The sequence below is a fragment of the Macaca nemestrina genome, chromosome 8 (assembly GCF_043159975.1).
Source record: "Macaca nemestrina isolate mMacNem1 chromosome 8, mMacNem.hap1, whole genome shotgun sequence".
NCBI lineage: Eukaryota > Metazoa > Chordata > Mammalia > Primates > Cercopithecidae > Macaca > Macaca nemestrina.
The window spans coordinates 35,520,489-35,538,255 of NC_092132.1; the positions used below are offsets into that span (position 1 = coordinate 35,520,489).

The window sequence follows — 17,767 nt, forward strand, 5'->3', positions numbered from 1 at the left end:
TTATTATCATATTATTATCCTCACCATCACCGTCATCAACCCATCATGCTATCTCTGTAGCAGACTAGGCTATAAAAATGATTTCTTGGGTACTTCCAAAGATAATTGCCTTCCCTTGGAAGAAATCCAGAACAAGCCCACATTAAGCTAAATTCTGCATTAGAGTGGGCTGTCATAGAGTTGGAAGGATTTATTCCAAGCGCCTAGAAGGCACATGAAAGATGAATAGATAGAATTTGTCAGATTTTCTTTTACCTTTAAACATATCCCAGTGCAATGAAGGAAAAAATGATAAAGTCATTTTGTTCACACACAAAGACATTTTTAAACATCATCACAATTGGTACATCTATCTGGTTGTCAGTTCCTGAGAAATCAAAGACAGAGCCAAAGATACGCATACCTCACACAAAACATTGTCTGCATTGTTGATGAATGATAAAAATTAAATGAATTTAGTGTAAATGTATGAAACTACAGTGAGGGAATTAAAAATGAAAATCTAGATTTTACTTAAGTTGAATTTTATAAAGCTGTTTATTCAAGATTATTCACTCATTATATTTCCCATGTCTATCTAATTATAAAAAAAGGTTGTGATATTTTGGATATAAATTAATAATGAATTTACATTTTCCTAAAAAATTTTAATGGCTTATGATCATATTTGTGTAATTGTTTTAAACATTCATATTAGAGATAAGCATTAATGATTTCACAGAAATATTATAATGTATTATTCAAAAGTATCACAGTTAAACAGAATATGATATTAACATAAATATTCTCATGAATTCTTCAAAACCTAAATGAAGTGTTACATATTTTTAACAGTAGGATTTTCTAATAAGCTTAAAATGACTTTTAACTTTTATTTTCATAACTGTTATTGAGTTAGACGTTTAAAGTATGCCATGATTTTTCTTTTGATCTTATTTGTAACTTTTAAGAATATACACTGTTCATTAATAAACTTTAAAATACTCATAAAAATGGAAAGAATTAAAAATACTAGTCGCTGGAGATTCCATATTCAAGTCGATATGTGTAGAATTGATAGATGAAGCCAAAAGCAAGTAGAGTATTTCATAACAAGAATCTTAACGGAAAATCACTCGAATATAACATCTGATGACTAGGGAATATACCCAAAGTCTTTAGACTGTCGGGTTTTTACATTGCAGTACTGAGCAACCTCCCACATGACAATCACATTCCTCCCATGCTATGTAGAAATGAAATGGAAAGCATGACCTCACCACCTCCAACTACTTATCAGCAGTTCTCCTTTGACATACCTCAGGTTATACCTCAGGTCAGGATTAGGGCTAAAAGAAGTAGCCTTGAAGTGGACATATTTCCCTTCTTATTCTATGGTATGCTCTTCCTTGGAGTCTCTTACTAAAATCTGGGCCATTAAGGAAGGAAAATCAACAGACTTAAGGGAAAGGCACAGAGCACAGGTGGGAATTTGTATTACTCCAGACTCTATATTTTAAAAAGGGGTCATTTATATTTATATACTCCATGTTGACTAATCATCCCTCTAGTTATGATTGCCTTGATTAGTGTCAATTGCTATAACTAAAATCAATGCCCAATTGAAACATTTAGGCTGTTAGCAGTTGAGACAGAGTCAGGAGTCAGAAAGGACCTGTTTCAAGCCTTTCACATACCCCTTCACATATTCACTATGTAAGGTAGAAAGTTACTTTCTTAGTGCCTATGAGCATCCAAGTTGAAATCCACAACTAAGGATTACAGTGCTTACATCATAGGATCATTGTGAGAAGTCAGACGTGTAGCAGAGAGCCTGACTCTTAAGGAGAGGTTATTATAACATTCTACAGGACAACATTCATCACAACTGAGGTTCAGTGGCTTAGTGGCAGGGGAGGAGACCTGGAAGCCTCAGTCATCTTTCACTAACCTCTGGTTACCTGACCAAGATCTCTCTCCTCACCTAAAGCTGTCATTCTCCTTTGAACGCTTTCCTCTTTCCTCACCGTAATCTGTAAAGCTAGTATAGACTTTTATTGTTAATCATGGCATGAATAAGGCTTAACAGAACTATGGCCTTTTGCTTTTTTTCAATACCTAAATAATCTCTAATTGAGGTGTTGGAGGAGTTTTCTCGCTGTGCAGGGGAAAGCTCCATTATATTAAAAAATAATAACAATACAGTACCTATACAGAATGATGAACTATTGACTGGGATAAATCTAGCATCTCTGTATTTACTGTAGGGAAGAGTTCTTTATGGAGAGAAGTTAACCAAATGGATGGCTGTCAAAAGAACCATGCTTGTAAATATTATAGTTTAAAAAAGTTTATTGAAGTCCCCCATTTATTCTCAGAGGATTACTATAAGCTCCACAACAACAGAGATCTTGTCTGTTCTTCACCGATATATCGCAAGTGCACTGAATAGTGTCAGTATATAGTGAAAGCTCAGTAAACTTTTGTTGAAAGAGTGATGAAAATACCTAATTAAACTCCTGTCCTTCATTAGAAACTTGCAAAGAAAATAAAAGCAACCACACTGATTTATCAACCAAAAAAATAATGTTTCTAGCATTTTGTTTACGAAGACAGCCTCTGACATGTAGTCCTGGGTTTGATTTGAACTGTGTGGCCCTTTGTAAATCACTTAATTTCCCTGTGCCTCACTTTTCCTTTCTGTAAAATGTGTATATGCTACCTCATAGTGTTGTCATTATGATTAAATAAGGTACTGCATGAATAAAGAGCCTACAAATTTCCTGGCATAAAGTAAGCACCCATTAAATGTTGGGTGTTTTTATTAAAACTTGAAATTTCACTGAGGAAGGCACTAAGACCCTCGAAGTAAATGATAGCTAGACATCCCACAGCCAGTTGGCAAAGTTAGAACTAAACAGTAACGTTTCTGTCCAATCTGTGAAAAAGCTTATTCTGCCACATCAGGCTGCCTGCTTATGTCTTTATATAGACTACCTAATATGTGTGTGTGTGTGTATACTTTCTAATATATACTTATGTATGTAAGTGTATACGTAATATATGCTTTCCAATATGTATTCTGTATATACATGCTAGAAAACAACAAAGATGAGTGTGGTTCACGCTCTCTGGCAAAGACTGGAAAAATGCATGATTCTGAGATGCCTGCTGAAAATGAGAAAACCTTGAACCATGCCAAATAAAGCAGTTAATATAACTGCCCTAACCTCAAGTTTAGCACACTGATCAAGTTGGAAATTTTGTTCTGGAACATTTGCAAAGGCACAGATCCAGGGAAACGGGAATCAAATGCAGTAATTCTGCAAGTGTATTCAGGATGAATGTAATATTCAGTGTCACCAGGCACCTCACTCCCCCCGCCCCCACCCCCGCCGTCTCACCTCCCTCCCTTAGATCCTGCCACTCCCCTCTGCTGGTGCTGGAAGCACTGGGCGGGCTGCTCTCCGGGCTACAGCGGGCGGGGCGGACGCGCTTAGCCTAAGCCCAGGGTCCAGGAGCCCAGAGGGAGGTGGAGGCAAGGCGAGGCAGCAGGCGCTGAGTAGAGCTCAGTTGGAGCACAGTTTCCCTCCTGGACGGGTCGAGTCAGACCTCACGTGTAGACCAAGAGGATCAAAGGAAGGGTACGTTACCTGCGGCGCCGGTTGTGCGCAGATCAGATGTGCCAGGAGCTGCAGGTGAGTCACTTGCTCTTCCCTCCCGCCCCCACCTCCTCGCCCCGAGTCCAACAGGTTGGATGGAGCGTAGCTTCCAGCGGCCCGGTGGGTTCACTTCTAGTCTCACCTGGGCGCTGGCCTCGGCTTCTCCCTTTACCGAGGGAGGCCGTCGTTACTATTTAAATTCCTGCCCCAGCCCACGCTTGTTCTATTCCTTGCCTTTTTGCCTTTCCTTCTAAAATGAGAGCTCCGCTGTGCTCAGAACACCTGCTCTCCGGGAAACTTGTAGGGACAGAAATGGCTAAAAGGAAGGGTGCCTCAACAAAGTGCCTCAACACGAGGTGTACACTCGACAGGGTGGGAGCTGACAGTGACATTCCTAGTTCTTAGTGACCCACTGGGGCTTCAATAAAAAGTCATCATTAATTATTCTTGTTTCTTAACCAGGAGGTCAAAACCTAAGGGAGACAGGAGAAGAAAATGGAGCGTCAGTGATCATCAGACTAGAATGAGAGTGAATTGGGAGAAAATGGTGCGGACCCCTCACCCAGAGCACCCTCCCCCACCTGCTCACATCCCCAGCGAACACCCCCGGGGAGGCCTATGAGGCAGCAGTAAAAGAAGAGGGAGGAATATAAAGTCTCAAGTTGGAAGGGACCCGGTTACCACTTCCTTTGCTTTCTGAACTTTTTGTTTTGGTCTCCTGCGGGCAGGAGTGAGTCTCGCCATCCTCCTTGCTTGCTTGCTTGCATTCAGCTAAGAGTCATCTTCTCTCTTCTTCCTCCTCCTCCGCCCCACATCTCCCTCCTTCCTCCCTTCCCCAACCCCTCCACCCACCAAGTAGCGAGTCATTCAATCTGTACACCTCCTGGGCTGGGAATCGCAATTGCGAAGTTGGGAGGCGGGGTGACGGCGTTTGAGAAGGGCCAGGGCGACCGGCAGTGTGCACAGGGACTGTGTCGGGCTTGGACCTCACCTGATCCTTTCCCTTAGAGCGACCCTTCCTCTGCTCCCAGTCTCCTCTCTCTGCCACTTGTGCGCTGCTTCCGCGCACTCGCGGCTCCCTAGCGGCAGGAGGAGGAAGGAGCACAGCGGGTGGAGAGAGTGCGCCAGGGAGAGGTAACCCCTTCGGGAGCCCGGGGAATCCCGGTCGCCACCAGGGGCAGTGCCACCGCCCTCGCGGGACCAACGCTTCCGGCGTGTCCCCAACTTTGTGGCGCCCTCAGGCCGCGGCGACTGGGATAGAGATGCCTTCCAGCGGCAGAGCGCTGCTGGACTCGCCGCTGGACAGCGGCTCCCTGACCTCCCTGGACTCTAGTGTCTTCTGCAGCGAGGGTGAAGGGGAGCCCTTGGCGCTCGGGGACTGCTTCACGGTCAATGTGGGCGGCAGCCGCTTCGTGCTCTCGCAGCAGGCGCTGTCCTGCTTCCCGCACACGCGCCTTGGCAAGCTGGCCGTGGTGGTGGCTTCCTACCGCCGCCCTGGGGCCCTGGCCGCCGTGCCCAGCCCTCTGGAGCTTTGCGACGATGCCAACCCCGTGGACAACGAGTACTTCTTCGACCGCAGCTCGCAGGCGTTCCGCTATGTCCTGCACTACTACCGCACCGGCCGCCTGCATGTCATGGAGCAGCTGTGCGCGCTCTCCTTCCTGCAGGAGATCCAGTACTGGGGCATCGATGAGCTCAGCATCGATTCCTGCTGCAGGGACAGGTACCCCGGAGGCACGCGGCGGCTGGGCGGCTGGGCGGGGAGGCGGGCGCGGCAGAGAAAGAGGAAGGCACAGGTAGATTTGAGGCTTTACATAAGCTTCGCTGGAGCCAGGCCTAGCAATAAGGTGTGGCCACTTCTGGGTTGACAGGTGGGGTGGGGGTGGGGGTGGGGGACTGGAAAGCGTCATCGCCAACTTTTGAATAGAACTTTTTGAATCTCTTTGTTCCCTTTTTTGAGTATGCTAATTTAACGTATAAGGCAAGGGACTTCAGGCCCACAATAAATATTTGGTGACTGAATAAATGAATCAGAAAAGCCATGGTCCAAAAGATGCATGCATAGGGATAAAAGATTTGGCACGCAGCATTATCATTTATCAAACCTAGAACACTGACTGTAAAACTTGAATGGAGAATTGTTTTAAATATAGAAGATAAAAGGTTGGTCCCTTGATTGAAAGATTGTGGAACTCTGAGGTTATCTTGCTATTATTACCATTTCTTCATGAATACATTTCCTTTACACACACAAAAAAGTTCCATCTGCCAAACATCTGTTCTTGTTACCAGAAAATGGGTAATAAAATGTATTAATCCAAAGTAGCTTTGCTATGTATAAACTTCTACTAAGAAAGTGTCATTTTAAAAATTATAACCCAGGCCGGTGGTGGTGGCTCACGCCTGTGATCCCAGCACTTTGGGAGGCCGAGGCAGGTGGATCACTTGAGGCGAAGACTTCGAGACCCCCCACTCCCAGGCAACATGGTGAAACCCTGTCTGTACTAAAAATACAAAAATTACCCGGGGTGGTGGTGCACACCTGTAATCCCAGCTACTCAGGAGGCTAGGGCAGGAGAATCGCTTGAACCTGGGAAGTGGAGGCTACAGTGAGCTGAGATCACTCCACAGCACTCCAGCCTGGGCCACAGAGCGAGATTCCATCTCAAATAAAATAAAATAAAATAAAATAAAATAAAATAAAATAAAATAAAATAAAAAGAAAAAAGAAAGATAATCATAATCCTAAGGGAGAAATTCTGAATACTGTGGATAAGACACAACCTAACTAAAATATGAATAGACATTTTTCTCCATTTCGTTGAATGAAAAGTCTGACCTCCCTGCCATGTTTAATTATCTTATACTTCTGTATTTTAATAAAGTTTGACTAATCACCAATTGTTTTCTCTACAAGATACTTCAGAAGAAAAGAGCTGAGTGAAACTTTAGACTTCAAGAAGGACACAGAAGACCAGGAAAGTCAACATGAGAGTGAACAGGACTTCTCCCAAGGACCTTGTCCCACTGTTCGCCAGAAGCTCTGGAATATCCTGGAGAAACCTGGATCTTCCACAGCTGCCCGTATCTTTGGGGTCATCTCTATTATCTTCGTGGTGGTGTCCATCATTAACATGGCCCTGATGTCAGCTGAGTTAAGCTGGCTGGACCTGCAGCTGCTGGAAATCCTGGAGTATGTGTGCATTAGCTGGTTCACCGGGGAATTTGTCCTCCGCTTCCTGTGTGTGCGGGACAGGTGTCGCTTCCTAAGAAAGGTGCCGAACATCATAGACCTCCTTGCCATCTTGCCCTTCTACATCACTCTTCTGGTAGAGAGCCTAAGTGGGAGCCAGACCACGCAGGAGCTGGAGAACGTTGGGCGCATTGTCCAGGTTTTGAGGCTGCTCAGAGCTCTGCGCATGCTAAAACTGGGCAGACATTCCACAGGTATTCAGATTTCATTGATGACTTTTAATTTGCATTGCATGTCAGCTTTCATTATTTGACCACAGTACAAGGAAAGTAACGCTGAACTGATATTCAAAATTACCGACTCCCATACTTTACCCGATCATGACCTCTAAGGAGATACTAGGAAGATAAAACCTTGAAGTTGTTATCACAGGTGTAGAAAAGTGAGCTCTCACATACCTCCTCTCCGTAAGAGAAATATTGAGAGAAAATTTGACCATTTGCTAACCTCAGTTTATTTGAAACCATTGCCCAGAAGATTTACAAAAATTAAAGGCACTCTGCCTCTTCAAGATTCTAGACAAAACAGGCCTAAATGACACATAAAAAGATACACATAAATTACATATGATATATAGGGACATAAACCAATTTCTCTTCAGTATCCAAGAAGTGCTTGCCACATATACTCCTTGGCAGAAGGGAAAGTCAGCCCTTCAGAGCATTCTCTGGCCATGCAGAAAGGGAAATGACTAGGCGAAGGTGGCCTTTCCAAAATTTTCGGAGAAGCAATGAAAATATTTTGCTTTGGGAGAAAGCAAAATGAACTAATTAAATGCTTTATCTAGTATCTGAAGGTTTTCTTGTCCCTAACCTGGGATGTATGAGAGAGGGGAATACAGAAATCCCTTAGTTTTTTGTGTGTCATAGAGCCTTTGAAAATACAATTAAGATTTTCCTAGAAAAGTCTCCATATAATACACACACAACACATAAGGTACGTGAAAATTATAATCAATATCAGTGAAAATCACAGGAACTGATTAAAAATGATTCTTGCATCCCCAACAGTAGTAGTTATCAGTGGCTGGCCCTGCAACTGTCAGATGTTTTGGAGTACATGAGTTTTCTTGTGACATACCTTAATGAAAACAAGAATCCCCAGACAAGCTTGTTGAAATACAGCTTCTGGCTCCAACCCCCAGAAAGCTTGAGGCCGGATCTAGGAGCACACATTTTATAAATAATAAGTTCACCAATGACTTTGATGTAGGTGGTTCTTGGACAAAACCTTAAGAAACACTGAAGTATGATATCATATTAATTTTATATATGTTGACACAAATACATATTAGCACAAATTGACTACAGATTACTATCCCTATTTTATTTCCCTAGATATGTGCCCTGACTGACCACCTAAAAAAGGTTGATGGTAGTTGTCCTTCTAATAAATGTTGAGTGAAATTAACTTCTGATATGTTTTTCTTCAACATTTCTCTGGTAATTAGAACTTATTATAATATAATTTTGGTAGTGTGTTTTCCTAGCTAGTCTCACATACCAGGAATTTGATAATGGGGTTTCAAAGAACTTTTACAAGTACCACTCTTTGTTTTCTGACACAGATAATGGGATGCTTTCTTCAAGTATTTATAAACTCTTCACAAGACTCAATTTAAAAACACCCAGTAAAGACTACATTTTTTTTCTAGAAGAAAGGAAAAGGAAAATAACAGTAATTTCCACAATGTCACCTCTTCAAAGATTTTCTCCATTCCAAAACATGTATAAAGTTTTAGTAAACCCTTAATTATTAAAAATATATGACTAGGATATTTGACAATTTTTGCCTCAACACTACACTTATTAAAATGTAAACATAGATGACCTATTTCCCCATGTATTAATTATAAATAAAAATTGAGAGGTGTTATAGAATAATGAGTTTTTGGCCAGACAACTAGGTTTAAATCATGGCTCTGTAGCTTTCTACTAGATAAGCTATCTTTTCATGCCTCAGCCTCCTCATCTGTATAATGGCATAACAATTACCTTGTCCCTCTTACATCCTTTCTTTTGAGGATTCTCTGAGTTAATAGAGATAACATGCTAGAAATTCCACCCACTTTGTTTTCCTTTACAAAATTGTTTCGAACATTTGCTTTAAATTAAAACAGTGTTCCCAGACAAATGCTATGCATCTCCTCATGTGTTGTGAATTTATTTAAGGAACGTAATTCCATGTAGACACATCAAGGCCAGTTCTTTATAAAGGTAAATATATTATAAGGTATTCTGAAAGATATTCTTTTGAAGTTAAACTTCAAACTATTCAATGATCTTTAAAAATAGCTGGTTAATAATTCAAGAATATCTCAAACTTTGAAGAGCAAGATTCAAAACCATAAGAGTATGATTAGTATGTTAATGCATTTGAAATAGTTTCTAGTGAGTGAATAAAAACAAAAAATGATACTAAGGGGTATTATTTTGGACTTCTGAGTCAATATCATTTTGACATCATGTTGATATAATTTCAAAATGTGGACAAACTTTATTAACCACCTCTCTAGTATTAGGGAATAAATCGTATGGTTCATTCAAAGCTTGGTTCCATAATGGGCTTTTCTTTCTTTCTTTCTTTCTTTTTTTTTTTTTTTTCTGAGACAGAGTCTTATTCTATTGCCCAGGCTGGATTTTAATGGCGTGATCTCGGCTCATGGCAAACTTCGCCTCACGGGTTCAAGTTATTCTCCAGTCTCAGTCTCCCAAGTAACTAGGATTACAGGCGCACACTATCACAACGGGCTGATTTTTGTACTTTTAGTAGGGGTTTCACCATGTTGGCCAGGCTGGTCTCAAACTCCTGACCTCATGATCTGCCTGCCTCAGCCTCCCAAAGTGCTGGGATTATAGGTGTGAGCCACCACTCCGGCTCATAAGGGGCTCTTACTCCCCTTAGGACCTAGTGTCTTCAGAGACAGAATTGGACTATGGAGGGTTTGTCTCCCTGGGGTTTAATAAATCCTCAGATCTAGGAATGGAAAAGCAGCCAGTGCTTCATAATGAGTAAATTCTCTAGTGGTTCCATTTTCCATATCTTTGTGCAATGGAGGAATATTCTGTATTCAGGTCTGTTATTATAGGAAAGCAGAAATTTTATGTACTCAAGGGAGATAATTTCCTATAGCTTTGGTATTAAGGACTAGGGTTTCAGTGGGTGTCTTGGGAGTTCAGACCTCCTCCTGATATACCACTGAGAATGTCCCCTGAATATACATGTGATGTTCTCATGTCAAGTTTATCACCAATGCCTAACTTCCTTCTGCTGCTTCACTTTGTTGCTATGGTGCCCATTGTTTACTTTTTCTGGCTTTCCGGTAATCAGGTTCCTGACTGTGTTAAACTTCACAAGGAAGGTGAGAAAAACAGACACACAAAATACAAGACACCATAAAATTGGCATTAGAAACAAGTGCTAAAATGATGCATTGAAATGCAGATGTGACCAAATGAGCCCTCCACATACAACACCGCAAAGGCCTCTTATTGTGCAGACTAAAGTACAAAACTCCTATCATACCACCCCTGCCTGCCTTCAGCCTTACTTCTCACCTTCTTTTTAATAGTAGAAGTTCAATAATTTTATAGATGGAGTAATGAATCTAATTATATTTCTCTCTAGCCTTCTCAACTTGGTCCCATCAACTAGACTGTGAACTTCCTGAGCACAAGGATTATGATTTAATCAACTTTGCATCCCCAGAACATTGCCCAGTGCTGGGGACATTTAAGTGTGCAATGCAGTTTGTGGGTGGAGAGCAAGGAGGGAGAGGGGAGGGAAGGGCAGGAAGAGAGAGAAGAGGGATGCCAATGACTGACAGCATTTGTTCTATTGCAGGATTACGCTCCCTTGGGATGACAATCACCCAGTGTTATGAAGAAGTTGGCCTACTGCTCCTATTTCTATCCGTGGGAATCTCTATATTTTCAACTGTAGAATACTTTGCTGAGCAAAGCATTCCTGACACAACCTTCACAAGTGTCCCTTGCGCATGGTGGTGGGCCACCACCTCTATGACTACCGTGGGATATGGGGACATTAGACCAGACACCACCACAGGCAAAATCGTGGCCTTCATGTGTATATTATCAGGAATTCTTGTCTTGGCCTTGCCTATTGCTATTATTAATGATCGCTTCTCTGCTTGCTACTTCACCTTGAAACTCAAGGAAGCAGCTGTTAGACAGCGTGAAGCCCTGAAGAAGCTTACCAAGAATATAGCCACTGACTCATATATCAGTGTTAACTTGAGAGATGTCTATGCCCGGAGTATCATGGAGATGCTTCGACTGAAAGGCAGAGAAAGAGCAAGTACCAGGAGCAGCGGGGGAGATGATTTCTGGTTTTGAATTAATTTTCAATTTATTTACAAAAGCTATGTACAATTTACTAAAATGATAAAGCAGTGATGTGGATTTCTGTATTCTGATGATGAGTCTCTTCGGAGTACTGCTCATCTTAATTAATTTTTGCTGACACATTGCTTCGTCTACTAGAACATTCCACATCACCTATAACAACTGCACAGTGTTCTGACACATCTGAGTATCCAAAATAGCCAATTAACACAATCAAATACAACTGGGCCAATATAAACATGTTTGAATTGTCAAATAGAAAATAATGTTATTGCAATACACACAAAAAGTTAAAGATTTTATGTATCGCTAATAGTAGAAGTTTTCTGCACCACTAATTTTTTAAAAATGGAAGTTAAACTACATAGCCCAGAGAAAGATAAGTAAATATTTAAGAACATATTGAACAACTTTGCTGTTTAAAGATATTATCCAAGTACATAAATTATTCCTTTCTCTATCAATTAAGGCTATTAAATATAATAATTAGCTTTACAAGAGGAAACCCTTATTTGATGGGCAGAGATTGTATCCCTACCTTCTTTTTCGTGTAAACCACTGGTCACAAATGAACTGATCTCTGTATCCCATTATTACTATAAGAGATGGGAATCTCAAAACTGCTTAGATTGCAGTACATGAGTCTGCACAAAAACTTCAACAATTGCACATCTTCATTCTCCCAACTGAGTGTAATATGTGGAGCATAAAACAGCATATTTCTTAGTACTTCATGAATATCAGATGGTCTTCAAATGTCTCTTTATGGATGTATTGTTCACGTTATGGCTTTAAAATAATGAATATATGAAAGTGAGGTAGTGAACATCCTAAATTTCTACACTGAAATTATTAAATAATCTTATTTCATAAAATGGGAAATATATGTTGAATGACATCACTGGATGAACTTGAAGATCTTTTATTTGTTAACAAAAAATATTATGGACAGCTTTCTGTCTGTTGGGGTAAATAGCAAATGTTCAAACTTTGCAGGCATTTTGACATTCATGATAATAATACAATTCCTAGACATTGTGTTATATAATTAAAGCCAAAACCTCTAAAGCTAAGAACTAGCTCATGATTCCCATTATTTTAGTAAATGAGATTCTAAAACCTAAGAATAACAAGGAATGCATCACTTTCATACCTACACATCCAATATAATAGAGCCCCCAAGGGAAAGAACATTGGTTCTTGAGGAAAAAGAAAAAATCTTATCACTTCATATACAAAACACAGATAAGCATATTGAGTATATCTGTAGTATTAACATTTCATGGGGGTGAGATATGAGGGAAAAAATGCCTAGAAGGCTCTTTGCCAGGGGTTCGTGGTGATAAGAAATAAACATTGAGAACTGCTTTAATATATAGCTATAACATATTTCATAAACTTTATTCAAGACATCCTATTATGCTATGCACTACCAAGAAAGAAAGATGCCAGTCAATTGTAAGATGCCATTAACTGTAAAATGCATCCGGATTTCAGATATGTAAAAATTTAAAATAAGCACCTTAAAATCAATGAAATATCGCATGTTCTACCTCCTGTTTTCTGGTATGCATGGTTAAGCTCTGAAAACATTTTCACTGATGGCATGAGTTTTAGATTGTGTGCTAAAGTACTTTAATTCATTTAACTTGTTTCCACTTCTCCTAAATATTAGAAAAGGTTCAGGAGATATGAATATTAATAAGATAAATATTTTCCTTCTTACACACATACATGGGTGCTAGAGTGTGGCACAGGGCCACTAGTCGTAGTATAAATCCCTTCCACAATCTGAAGTGGAAGTAGAAGTTAGACACAGAAGGTAACCTTACTCCAGCTTTTCTAGAACTTTCCCTAATAAGAATAGTTACTCTGATCCAGGACTGTGCTCTGTATTCATCATGTATTATGCCATTTTATCCTCAAAATATCCCTATTATATAATTACTATTCTTATACTCTTCAAAATACATATTTTATATATTTGTTAACTCAACAAATATTTATTAAGGATCTTTTGGTGGGCAAGGGACTAGGGAGTCTTTCTTAAACAAGACTAGGTCCTGTTTTCTTGTACTTAACATTCTATTCAAAGGTACGTGAGGGAAAGACAGAGAAACTGAAACATTAAAAGGTATAAACTTGCCTAAATTCACACAGGCTATAGACGGCAGAGCCAGGGCTGAACACCAATCTGCCTGACCCTGAAAACGACAATCCTAAAAGTCAAGTTGCAGATTTCATTCTTCCCACACAAGCTCTGCATAGAAATTTATTTTTTAGGCAGGCAAGCCAACTTCTTGTGCATGGAGAAGTTCAATATGCCTTAAGTAAAATATCAGCTTATTCTCAGAGGTGGAATGGTGCTTTTAAGTAAAGGCTGTGGTGACACCTTATAGTCATTATTAGATTAAAAAAATATTATCTTTAGAGTAAATAGTAGTTGGAAAAAAAATTTAAAACTATGTGTATACATATGTATATATGTTTTTATCACGGAGGATCCTAAACATCTTCTCTACAAATGTGCTGTTAGCTATATAAATGTTGTCAAGATGTAAGTATTCAGAAAGAAGTTTTAAAATGTCATTGCTTACTCAATTTTGCTGTTAAATAAAATATCAGTTTATTTATCCAATGAATGTATATATAAGCAAACCAAATTTCATTTAAGTAAAAAAATCAAAGCAGGAACTCTGCCAATTTTATATCCCATTGTTTTAACACATTAAACACTTTTTAAACATCTAAGAATTATTGTTATGAAACAATAATTTTTAAAAATATAAAATAATTGAATTATTGTCTTTCTCTAAGCTATTTAGAGAACACTACTTTCTTTGTTTTGTTTTGGTTTTTTGAGACGGAGCCTCGCTCTGTGGCCCAGGCTGGAGTGCAGTGGTGCAATCTCGGCTCACTGCAAGCTCCGCCTCCTGGGTTCACGCCCTTCTCCTGCCTCTCAGCCTGCCAAGTAGCTGGGACTACAGGCGCCCGCCACCATGCCCGGCTAATTTTTTGTGTTTTTAGTAGAGACGGGGTTTCACCGTGTTAGCCACTTTCTTTGTTAATTTAACTGTTATTTTAAGTTCAGGGATATATGTGCACGTTTGTTATACAGGTAAATTTGTGTCATCAGAGTTTTTTTTGTATAGATTATTTCATAACCCAGGTATTAAACCTAGTACCCATTAGTTATTTTTCCTGATTCTCTCTCTCCTCCTAACCAGCACCCTCTGCTAGGCCCCAGTGTGTGTTGTTTCCCACTATGTGTTCATGTGTTCTCATTATTTAGTTCCCACTTATAAGTGAGAACATGTGGCATTTGGTTTTCTCTTCCTGCATTACGATAATAAGGATAATAGCTTCCAGCTCCATCCATGTCCCTGCAAATGACATGATCTCACTCTTTCATATGATATGGCTGGATAGTACTTCATGGTGTATACATACATTTTCTTTATCCAGTCTACAATTGATGGGCATTTAGGTTTATTCCATGTCTTTGCTACTGTGAATAGTGCTGCAATGAACATAAATGTGCATGTATCTTTATAATTAAACAATTTATATTCCTTGGTTATATACCTATTAATGGGACTGCTGGATCCAATGGTATTTCTGTTTTTAGGTTTTTGAGGAATTGCCACACTCTCACATGGTTGAACTAATTTACACTCCCAGCAACAGTGTATAAGTGTTCCAGTGTCTCCACAAGTTCCCCAGCATCTGCTTTTTTTTTCTTTTGACTTTTTAATAATTGCCATTCTGACTAGTGTGAAATGGTATCTCATTGTGGTTTTGATTTGCGTTTCTCTAAGGATCAGTGATATTGAGGCTTTTTTCATATCATTGTTGGCTGGATGTATGTTTTCTTTTGAAAAGTGTCTGTTCATATCCTTTGCCCACTTTTTAATGGGTTTATTTGTTTTTTTCTTATAAATTTAAGTATCTTATAGATGCTGGAATATTAGACCTTTGTAGATGTATAGTTTGCAAATATTTTCCCCCAATCTGTAGGTTGTCTGTTCACTCTGCTGATAGGTTCCTTTGCTCTGACAAAGCTCTAGAGTTTAATTAGATCCCATTTGTCAATTTTTCCTTTCGTTGCAACCGTCTTTTGTGTCTTCATCACGAAATCTCTGCCTGTTAGAAAACACTACTTTCAAACATTTAAATGCATATGGGTAATGCTTGAGTACCTAAAAAAGCAATTTTAAGAAATTACTGATGTATCTCTATTAGGAGTGACATATTCATATTTTATTTTATGTGTATATTATTTATATAACGTACAAGAAATTGTTGCATTTATCATTTTAATGCAAAGTAGTATCAACTATAATGGATTAGATGCACAAATAACTGAGGTAGGAACCTCAGTTCTGTGTTTTAATGTGGAATTCTTATGCTTATTAAAATATTTTGATTAGCTGTTGCAGAAAATAGATATGCTGACCCAATTTATCTAAGCAAAACATTGTCACTGGATAAGCTTACTACCTTGAGAAATATTTTTATTGATACATTGTGTTAACAAGAAAAGTCTCTTCTTTTGAAATATTAGCCATTAATAACTGTCTTATGAATCCTTCAGTTCAGATCCAACAAGATACTGGATAACAGGCAAATGATGTGTTCTGATGATTTCCTTCATGACTTTTCTTTGCAAAGCATCACCACCCCAGAACTCTCTCCAAGCCATACTAATATAAGGAAGATAAATGTCACACAGGGAGAGCTTTACTCACCAACAGGCAATTGCTCACATGGTACATTTTTCAGGATGATAGGAAAACCTGGATACTCACCATCCTTATGTTCTCACTGTGCTTATATTATATTATATTATATTATAATCACTCCCTTGCTTGCCCTCTCAACTCTAGTGCCCCTCTCTTCCTTCCTGGTATTAAATTGGCAATACCTTGACCCTAATTAAATCCAATCCAGTGCCTTCTTGTGCCTGTCCTTGTAGAGCAGATCATGCCCTACAGAAAAAAACACAATGCCTGCAGACTGCTCTCACTTTACATTCATGCTTACAACCCCAAATGGGTTCTTAAAGCTTCCAGGCAATCTCATATGGCAATTCCTGAGTCCATTCACTTTCCTGAGACAAGTAAAAACCTCTAACACCTCCCTTGGATTCCGCTTTTACTCAGAAAATAGAATCAGAAGAGGATTTTTTAAAAAAGAGTCATCACCCACATTTATCCACCTACCTCCATCTGTGCCTATTAACTCTGCCTTTCCTCACTTTACGAGGGTTGGATCGTCCATCCACACTTTATCTCCGACTCCAGGACGTTGCTACAGAGAGCTTTTCCCCTCTTCTTACTATTTTATCAAATTTCCCCCTTCCTACTTCCTGTCAGCACACAAACATGATTTTTTTCCCATCTTAAAATTAAAAAAAAAAAAAAAGCCGTCAAAATTCCTTGCATCTATTTCATCCTCTAGAAAACATCGAATTCTCTTCTCTTTCTTATGGCAAAATTATTTGACAGCAGTCTCCATACTCACTCTCTCCCTTTGTATATTCACTGTGTATCTTCCCATTCTTTCCTGAAAATTCACATAAGTCTACCACCCCTACGACTCCTGTAAAACTTTTCTTAAGGTCAGCAGTGACCCCATCATTGCCAAATCCAATCATTTCTTAGAATTCATATTGCCAGATTCATCAACAGCATTTTAAAAGATTAATTACAGATTCTTCCTTAAAACACTTCCTTCACTTGACTTCCAGTCCTTCATGCCTTCCTAATTTAATCCCCACTTCACTGTTCAGTCATCTTTTCTAATTGAGGTCGTAAATCAGAGCTTAATCATCAGTCCTCTTTTATGCTTCATTTATTCTGCTCCCTTGATAAAAATCACCTGATTCCATGGCTTACATATCATTAATTCTTGGTCAATTCCCAAATTTCTACATCCAGATTAGAACTTTCCTCTCACTGTATTTCCGGATTTGTGAACTAACTGCCTGTTCAAAAGATATCTAATAAACATCTCGTAATTTGCACATCCAATAACAAATTATTTATCTTTTCCCCAAACTCTAAAGTTCAAGTCCTCTGAGAAGCAGATCCCAAGACAGTTGATTTTTACAATATTATGTGCAAGATATTTACTTGGGGAAAAATGCTTATGAATAATAAAGAGAAGGAATCTAGAGAAGGTGGGAAGACTCTTCAGACCGTGATGCAGGTCTGACAGCTATGAAGAAGAGGGAGGAGAAGGAACATTGGGTAAAAAAGAAAAAAAAGAAAAAAAAGCACTGATTACATCCCATTCCTAAGAAACTTCAGCTGGTTGGATGGAAAACACTTGAGAAAAAGTAGTCCATTAAGGAGTCCTACACTTTTTAAGAGATGGGATTATTGGCATATCTCGGAGATATTACAGGTTAATTTCCAGACCACCCACAATAAAGTGATTATCACAATAAAGTGAGTCACACGAATTGTTTTGATTTTCCATTGCATATATAATTGTATTTATACTAT

General features: G+C 39.3%; 1 protein-coding gene across 1 annotated transcript; it reads left to right on the forward strand.

Moving 5' to 3' along the window:
* Positions 1–3,425: 3,425 nt before the first annotated feature.
* On the forward strand, positions 3,426–15,141 carry LOC105475968 (potassium voltage-gated channel modifier subfamily V member 1). Its single transcript, XM_011731498.3, has 4 exons — positions 3,426–3,677; positions 4,104–5,364; positions 6,559–7,088; positions 10,738–15,141. The coding sequence occupies exons 2-4, from the start codon at positions 4,904–4,906 to the stop codon at positions 11,247–11,249; spliced, it is 1,503 nt and encodes a 500-aa protein (XP_011729800.1). The 5' UTR covers positions 3,426–3,677; positions 4,104–4,903; the 3' UTR covers positions 11,250–15,141.
* The last annotated feature ends 2,626 nt before the right edge of the window (positions 15,142–17,767 follow it).